A 9,661-nucleotide genomic window follows, 5' to 3' on the forward strand; every position below is an offset into this window, starting at 1 on the left:
GCTGGAATATAAAGAGGCGGCTCGGAAAGATGAAAAACCTCTAAAGGTTTTATGGGTCTTTTTAAACTTTATGGTGAAATTAAGAGCTTTATTAGTTTTCATGTGCACATTACGACATTTCAGAAATTCTTCTATTAAGCTTACTATTAGCTAGTGTGATGGGAATAGCTGTGTCTGTATTTCCATTTATAAATGCTTGGTGACTTTAGCAACCAGAAAGCACATTAGAGACAAAAATACTAATTATTTTAATATATAGGCCATGTGACTTACTGACTCTGCTGATCTTGTAGTGATCCGGGGCTCTCAATCTGCGGGTCCTCCTTTTCTGCTTTTTCTGTTAATTTGTTCACAGGATCTTGTAAGCTCTAGACAATAACCATAACATAAAGGAAGAGAAGAAAACAAAACACAATCAGAGAAGCAAAAGCGTGTCATTTTAGGCCAAAACAGACTGCAGAACCTACATAAATTAAGGAAGAATGTTTTTGAGCTATATCAAAATTGCATCTGACTAAAGCAAAATAAAAACACATTAGAAGATACTCATTCAAATTGAGTCATGTGAACACACTTTAAATAAGAAGGTGACTCTTGGCTACTTCTACACTCATGTTCTTTTTCTGATATTTCTAAAAGCAGGCACTAAAAGCGTGTTTCTTTGCCCTTTTGGGGGTTTGCCTTCCCCCCCCCCCCCAGCTTTTTTTAGAAATCAAACTAGTAGACCTGTCATATTCTGCAGTTGCGTATGTTTTTTTCCTCTCAGTAAGTCAGTTCTTCTATCCAATACCACAAATTAATTTCTCACAAGCACCCAGAGCACTGCAGACCTCCTGAGCCAAAAGGTGGAGATGGTACAACAGCTGGGGAGCTCTGCCTGTCACTAAGCACAGCAGCACAGAGCCTCAGCAAGGATGGTGACACCGTTTTCAACAACAAACAGAACAACTTTTAAGTATTGCCCGAGCATACAAGTCAAAGAAAATTATAAGAAATAAAATATTCTGCATCTTCACGAAGAAAAATACAAAGAAATCAGCATTCTTCTTTAAGGAACTACATTTTATGATACTTCCTTCATGAGCGTTTCAGGAAATCTCTATTTAAAGGACTGTGATCAAAGCACGGAAACAGCATATAGAGATGGAGCTCACAAGTACCTTGGGAAGGAAATAGCATGATAATAATGGCAGTTACTATTTCCTGTATTAGAAAAATAAATACAGCTCTGAAACATAGCTTCAGTTTCAATGGAGATTATGATATAAATTGTTGAAAATCACCAGCTGTATTTTAATTCAATTTAGAATTTAAGACAATATTCCCTCCAATTCTGATAGCAAATAATGAAACTATTTTCCTCTCTCCTGCCTGCCTCTACTCCACATCCCAAAGTACACTACAAACTGAGGTATCTTTTTAAAAAGATTTTAAAAAAATCTGCAGAATGGGTATGAAATAAAACGGAGTGTTACAGAGCTATTGTAAAGTGTTTTCTAAACAAGAACCCATGGTGATGCCATCCCTATGGTCAGCATGTGCAGAAATGAAACTCATATTCCATTAAGTGTTTCAGGGAAGAAGTCCCATCATCTAGAAAGTGCAGTGGGCAGGGGCAGGTAGAACTGGATGGTCTTTAAGGTCCTTTCCAACCCAAACCATTCTATGAGTTTATGATTAATTCAAACAAACCAAAACTCTCCAAAAACCAACCCCCTTAGAGATACAAAATTTCAGGCAATCTTGCCTATGAGTAAAGTCACTGTGCAACAAACGGAAGGAAGAAAGGACACCAGGCTACAGCAGAAGGCACCAGTGGTGGGCTACCCGTTTGGACAGAGTTCCCCAAAGCAGCCCAGGCAGCAGCCTTCCACTTTGCACAGAAATAAACAGATGCACTGAGATTTACGCCTTTTAACTCCCTTCCCAGGGCTATTATTATTTCTAGGCTCATACAAACTCTTCAGGAAGTTCGCTATTATTGCATTAAAATGTAAAAAATACAACTAAATATTCATTACGTAACAAAGGCAAGTAAACAGACACAGAAATTAGAAAGAGGTATCATTCATGAAAACTAGCCCCTGAAAGAAATTTGCCTTCATTTGATATATGGTAATTTCAAGACAAGGAAACCTTAAAGGCTTTACCAAAACAGCAGCCCATCAACTTTGATATTACAGCAATGGATACAGTGAGGGATCCTTTTACATCATGATACACGGAGTTGTTAGCACATTAATAACCATCTTTCATCAAGCATAAAACTTGCAGTTAGGAAATACAGCTGCAATAGCACAATTATACTACTCTCAGCATATACCCTGAAGCAAAGAAAACAAATGGGCTGCTTTTCATTACGGGACTTTGGCAAACATCTCTAAAGACAATGTTTTCTTTCCAGAAACAATCCTGAGAGGCCTTTAAGAGTCTCTTTCCTGAGGTAAACCTGGTACATGAATATATTCATACTATAAAATACAAATAGTAATTTTCCAGTACATAGCACCTTCTAATTTTTCTGTAACACAATCTACATCTAAGTCAAATATTAAGTTTCCTGCATACACGTATGCTTTGCTTAATTCAGCAGGATGGCTTGTATGAGCTAAAATAAGCTGCCAGTGTCAGAACTGGAACCATAAGAGACAAAAATGATTTGCAAGCACCAAATTCAAAATTTTCTTTTAGAAAAGACCCCTCTTAAGACATTAGACAGGGAAAAATATTCTAATAGGGGTTAACCCCCAACTAAACGTAGAGATGGGCATATTGAAATGTTTCATGTACACTTTAAGCAATTATATATTCTCATTGTATGATTTTCCTGCATAAAGGAAGTGATCTGTGCTAAGGCAGCATCTGAAGTAGCAGCAGACACCCATTTTCTTAGGCAACAGAGTACTACTAACTGGGGGAAAAGAGTGCGTGGAGGAAATTTCACTTTGGTATAGAAAAATAATCTTACACCCTAGAGATGGAAAGAAATAATATTAAAAGAAAGAGTGATCCTAAAATGCAGTAGCAGTCTTATTCCCAAGCAGCTCCTTTCTGAAAGCACAGACTTCCATGAATTTCTGTAGTATAAAACCACCTCCTGATTAGCATCATTTCTCAGCGTACGTATCACCACAAAAACAGGAAATCGCAGCTTTTCAGTGCAAGAGACCAGCAATAAAAATGGGTAAGATTCTCATAACAAAGTTAGGCTCCATCCTAAACACACTACAATATCCACAAGCATTTTTACAGTTACTTTTTGTTTCAAGGGAGCCCTTGCTACACACGAGTGGACTCAATACAGATTGTATTTCTTCATCATAGATTCCCAACTTTATTTCAAATTTAGATTATACTGAAATCTTTCACAAGAAGAAGTTCAAAAGACAAAAATCATCCCCAGATCTCTCTCATCCTCCATCACAAGCTATTTCACACTCCAGAACAGGTGCATTTTCTGTCCAAGCTTCTCCCCAGGGTGTCCAAATGGTAGTGCACATTTTGAAACATCACATACCTTGGTCAAGTAATCACATTTTTAGATATAAAACAGAATAAAGACTAAATACCCAGCAACAATATAGGCTACCTACACAAATTAGACTGAAATTGGTTTGTATCAAAGCAAAGAGAAAGAATTCCTCAGAAACCTTCCAATCTCAGGAAGTGATGAGAAGAGCCCACCAGCATGGTTCTTGCTGCCAGCAATAAAAGGTACCTCTGCCCAACTGTCTCCTGCTGAAATCTGGACATAAATTCTGGATAAAACCTATCTTCCATGATGTGGGCTATGCATGAATGAAGCTTAGAGTTGTATTAACTTCGTAGCAAATGAGGACTTCTGCAAGACACGACTCTTCAGAGGCTGGTTAAGATGAAATATTTTATGAGCCTCCTCTTATTTTTGTCCTTGGTCAGGAGAGACTGAGCTTGAAGTTTGTTCATTCATTTGGTCTGTCGTTATGTGTCGAGCTGCAGGAGCAACAGTCTCCACAAGCTCTTTTTGCACTTCAAAGTTCAGAAACTGCTCCCTCCCAACCCACGTTCTAGAAAACAAATGTAAATATAGCATAGTGATGTACAGACAAGTCTGGTAGCCTGGGGTGAATTAAATCTTATACCTTCAGGTGCTTCTTTTCCAGGAGCTCTGTGGCAACCACAGGCTCTAGAGCATAAAGCAGCCCAGCTTCCACTTCTGTGTCCCATGCATGAGTGTTTCATGGATTGAGGCTATGACTTAGGTGTCCCACATATGAGTGTTTCATGGATTGAGGCTATGACTTGTAATCATTTACAATCGGGGTTGTCTCTCCAACAAAACAGTGGCTTTGCCCCAAGCTGTTCATTCCTCACTCTTCTCCCGATGGTAACCCTCCCTCAGATCTCCTGCAGACAAACAGTATTCTTCTCCCATGCAAATAGGATCAGGCAAGGAGGTAGTTATTACGTTGCATAAAATAACTATGGGGCAAAGATCTCTATGGGGATAACTAGGAAGTTGATGAATTTTGTCACTGTTATCCCTTTCTTCTACTGAACCTCGAATTGTAACAGCAAAGCAACAGCTTACACAGGGGCAGGTGTGACCAGGACAATACACAGTGCTGAGGGATCTTTTCTAGATACTTGGCCAGGTTCTTTACTCAGACTTCAGGTAGATATTGCAAATATTCCATATCTAAAGATTACAAAGGCTCAGCAAATACCACTAGTCAAGCAAAACAGTATTTCCCAGAGCAGTTAAGGGTTAAAATCTCTGAGTCCAAGTGTGGGAGCCCTGAGCATCCATGTACTCGTATTCAGTCCAATAAGGTGTTGTTAAAGAGTGTGAGTTTTTAAAAAGAGATGCAAAGGCAAAATAGTATTAATTCACTTGTGAGATTTTGGAGAGCAACATAAATCCCTAATTCTGCTTGATTTTACGATTCTTTAGGAATAATTGAACACAACCCCACTTAGCACTTAAACACATACTGAAGTGCAGCCCTGAATAATGTGTTCCTTTGAAATATTCCTTAGTCACTGCACTCCACACACAGGTTTTGATCCTACAAGCCACAAGTACATTAAACAGAAAACCTGTATTTAAATGGTAAGACAGGACAGGGATGAAACTGTCAGACAATATACAGACAAAAATATAAATGTTTGCTTTCTACATGCCTGTATGATTTCTCACTTGCTATGGCTGGGCAAAGCTATCTATATATTCCTTACCTTTAACATGGTGAATTCATAGGGCTGGTAACCTCTGAAACTTTCATGGATAGCTGCCATCGTGTGCGAAGTTTTCTCCCAAAAGTGAAGAAGAGTTGTCTGGAAGGCAGGATAGAATTTCAGTGCCATGTCAGCTTTAACACCAATCTGCTCTCAGTGCACATGTCACATCTCCCCCCCAATACTAGTTACATATTTTTACAGTTGAATATTGCCATGGTAACCTCTTAAAAAACCCAGACATTAACAGGAAATCTTTCTTTTGGAGGTCAACGTTTGCCTTGGATACCTGATATGTTGTTAACACATGAGAAAGGAGGTTGCATCTGCTCGCTCCCAAAAGATCCACTTTTTGACAGACATCAGTCTTCAGTTTGTCAAAGTTGAGTTTCGCGTGTCGCACTTGAGCTTGAACCTTCAAACAAAGGGACAATTGTTTATGTAGGGAATTTTTTTTCCTCCATTTTTCATGAAAGAGCAAACTAATACAACTTTCAGGGAAATTGGACAACTGAACAGAGTTGATTAAAATTTATACAGAACTTCGTTATAGCACCAATCCCACTGAAATTAAGATATGGCAGGCTGATATATGCTAAAATATGGTTCTTACTATCTTCTATAGTACTATTTTTCTAATATATTCAGTGAGGAAGCTCTGTTTGTAAGAATAATAATAGCAGGAGACAAATTACACTGTCAGACTTTAAAGTTGACAATATAGCACTTCAATAACTTTGAACTGCAACAAAAATTTTGCTCATTCAGGTTTTCCTTCTAAAACGGAGCGCCTTTCCTGTTCATTGCTGTACAAAAATATCAAGGCCCCCTTTCTTAGGAGCAAACAATTTCAGTTTCAAAGGTTTTAGTTTTTCAAAATATTCTTCTGCCATCTGCTAAGTATATAGAAAACACTGTTACAGAAGCTGCATGTGTTTGACAATAATACTGATATTTTCATGATCAAGTATCAGGGTAGAAAGTTGATGTAGGTGTTTTGTCCCCAGGATCCCCCATTTTCATGACATCTTTGTACACGACCAAAATACTATATTAACAAAACAGATTTCTCTACAACAAAATGCATACACAAAATTTAGCTTTTTTACAAGGAAACAGGAAACAATCAAACCACATAACATGATGTTTTTCCTATAACTCTTTCACAATTACAATAAAATGTTTACCCCAAAAAACCTTGCCCGTAAGAAGAGGAAATCTCCGGATACTACTGACATTAAAAAGATTGTTATTATTAATAATAAAAATTATTATTATTACTACTCTTCATTGTTTTCTAAGCAACAACTTGGAGCGACTTGCTTTTGATTTCCCAATGCAAACATGTTTATAGCATAGAATTCTTTAAAGAGAACACATAAGAGAATGTAAGTTTGGAAAGCAGTATCTTATTAAATCCATAGCTTGATAAACTGTAATATAATAGGTAAAACAGAAATAATTTTATAAGACTATAATAAACAAGTAAGTAAATAAATGTTAAAATCCTAAATCCTGGGGGCTTGGCAGTCAAGATGCTGCTATGCTTGATTGTAAGGGCAAATATTTGCTAACACAGGTCTCTAAACCTATATTCAAACAGAAAAGTTACAATTTTCAAGCGTGTTAACATAAAAAGTTCAGATCCAGTTAAAAACCCCTGTTCAGTATGTTCAGTTACTAAAATACGCATTTGTCATGTAGTTTCAAGGAACCTTTATGTCCCTTCCACTACGTCTGTGCTATTAGTTTCTTTTTAGTCTACCATGAAAAGCAAAATGTATTTTCAGCAGTAGTCCAGTTTCAGGGACAATTCCGCCAGCGAAGCATCATCTCCAACATGAGCTTTACGTCGGATAAATGCACTAACTCACTTTACATACAGCCTATTTTGGTCTCAGTGTTTCCAACATAGAAGCAGTAACAGATGCTTCCAGTCTCATTTGTCACCCAACCTCTCGCTTACTCCATCTGAAGAGCAGGCCCAGCGTGTGCACAGGCTGGAAGGAGGGGGGGACGTAAATCAAGGAAGGGGGGAAAAATGCCTGGAATCGAGCAAAGCTTCCCACTGGGGGCCATGGGGAAACTCCACCAGCAGATGGAATCAGAACCCATCTCGGCATTAAATGAGCCCAGCACCTTCTGGCATACCTGCTCCTTGTAGGGACTACCTAAAATTAAATGGAAACTGAACTAGGCTGTGGTTTGAGCACAAAGTATTTAGAGTGTATCTTAGAGCATTTCTGTGTGTAGCACAGGAAGCATAAGGAATCACAGAATGCGATGGGGTTGGAAGGGAAATCATCCAGTCCAACCCCCTGCCAGAGCAGGGTCACCCAGAGCAGGTCCCACAGGAACGTGTCCAGGGGGGTTTGAATGTCTCCAGAGAAGGAGACTCCACCACCTCTCTGGGCAGCCTCTGCCAGGGCTCTGCCACCCTCACAGCAAAGAAGATCCTCCTCATGTTAAGATGGAACTTCCCATGTTCCAGTTTGTGCCCGTTCCCTCTTGTCCTGTCCCTGGGCACCACTGGAAAAAGCCTGGCCCCATCCTCCTGACACCCACCCTTTCAGTATTTATAAGCATTGATCAGATCCCCCCTCAGTCTTCTCTTCTCCAGGGTAAAATGACCCAAGTCCCTCAGCCTTTCCTTGTAAAAGAGATCTTCTACATCCCCATATCATCTTTGTAGCCTCTGCTGTACCCTCTCCAACAGTTCCCTGTCCTCCTTGAACTGGGGAGCCCAGAACTGGTCCCACTGCTCCAGTGGTAGCCTCCCCAGGGCAGAGCAGTGGGGGATGACCACCTCCATCCACCTGCTGGTCACACTCTTCTTGATGCCCCCCAGGATGCCACTGGCCGCCTTGGCCACATGAAGGAACTACATTCCCAGTTCCCACAAAATTGTAGTAACTTTATACCCTGAGGGATGTTATGACAAGGAGCACCCATTACACTTTTACTTTGTAGAACTTCATAGCCAGAGTGGCATTATGACAAGGAGCACCCATTACACTTTTACACGAGTGTATATAAACACTTACTGATTTTTTTTTCTTTTTTTTTTTTTTTTTAAGTGTATATAAACACTTACTGATTTTTTTCTTTTTTTTCTAAAAAAAATATCAAGATTGATGCTGGGTAGTCGGAGAATAGAAAAAGTAATTTTTTTACAAAATAATGCCTGTAACTAAACCTTCCCCCAATGCAATGTAAGGACTTCCAATGCCTTACACATCACTAAACCCGATCTGGTGTGCTTTGGTCTGTTCTACATTTTGCAGGCTACGCTTTGACTCAACCCTTCCCTTGGGTTGGAAGAGTATTTATTGCACATTTTGCAGGCTTCGCTTTGACTCAACCTTCCCTTGGGTTGGAAGAGTATTTATTGCCGTCGTTAATCTCTGCTCCCTCAAGTTGTAGGAATCACACATAAGAACAATGGTTAAAGAGGAAGAGGGAGCGTATTTCTGTTTCTCTGCTTCAGCCCTGGTCATTAACACCTCCACTTATCATCTGATGAGAAACACTGATAAAAATTCATTTTTGGAGATGAAATTTATAAAGTGAGAAATGCCTTGGCCAGTATAATGGATCCAAGAAACCCCCCTTAGGTCTGAAGCCCAGCAGATGTACATCAGATTTGTTCAACAACTGGAACTATGAAATACGAATTTAGATAATCTGAAGCACATGACGAGTTCCACTGACACATTTCTTAATTTTTTTTTTATGATTGTCTGCAATTGTGCACGTGTCCCTACGCACCTCATCCTCTTGAGCTTGATTAAGCAAATTTGTAGTCACGTTGCAATTCATGTAAAGGACAAAGACCATTTTTGAGTGGCTGAAATGTTCATGGTGAGAAACAAAAACTATTATTAATTAAATAATTGGATACACTGGTAAAAAGTTTTTTTCCTTTAATCATAACATTCATTTCTAGTCAGAATAAACAAATTGCCATGATTTAACATGTGTTTTGCTCTCCCTTACACTACGACCAAGCGGTCTAGGGAAAAGAACTAGTAAAAAGTCAAATTATAACTGAAATGTTATTCCCCCAAAGGCAGTAGCTTCCAGGCAAACTTTCTGTCACTCAAACCTGCTACGTTTTAGCTATTTTCACAATCCTGCCCTATTTGAATTCATGGGACAGAATCATTCTCACGCTTACTTTTCCTTCTCAAAAAATGAGTTTACTCAAACCCAGGATTTTCATCTACCTCTGCCAGCAGAACGGGAGACAAACTAACAGCTGGAGTAGTTTTAATTAATGCACAAGAACAGTAGCCTCTGATGATAATTCACATTTTCATTTGAATACGTGACTATTCCCTTTGATTTCAATAGTATTGCTCACTATCATTTAGCATTTGTATTAACGGCAGTTCCCCAAGGTTTCAATGAGACTCAGTCCCATTGTCCTCGACACCAAAAAGCA

The 9,661-nt window shown here is 39.1% G+C and overlaps 1 protein-coding gene across 9 annotated transcripts in view; it reads right to left on the reverse strand.

Annotated features, from left to right (window-relative positions):
* The window catches only part of ICA1 (islet cell autoantigen 1), a 66,873-nt gene that overhangs the window by 17,120 nt on the left and 40,092 nt on the right, over positions 1 to 9,661 (reverse strand). For all 9 annotated transcript variants that reach the window (XM_014940291.1, XM_014940294.1, XM_014940290.1 and 6 more), the window contains 3 exons: positions 5,507 to 5,632; positions 5,218 to 5,316; positions 274 to 368 (listed from right to left, as the gene is read on the reverse strand). In XM_014940291.1, coding sequence (XP_014795777.1) covers positions 274 to 368; positions 5,218 to 5,316; positions 5,507 to 5,632 — 320 coding nt within the window. The remainder of the gene's footprint in view (positions 1 to 273; positions 369 to 5,217; positions 5,317 to 5,506; positions 5,633 to 9,661) is intronic.

Source organism: Calidris pugnax, unplaced genomic scaffold (genome assembly GCF_001431845.1).
Source record: "Calidris pugnax isolate Ruff unplaced genomic scaffold, ASM143184v1 scaffold76, whole genome shotgun sequence".
NCBI classification, from domain to species: Eukaryota; Metazoa; Chordata; class Aves; order Charadriiformes; family Scolopacidae; genus Calidris; species Calidris pugnax.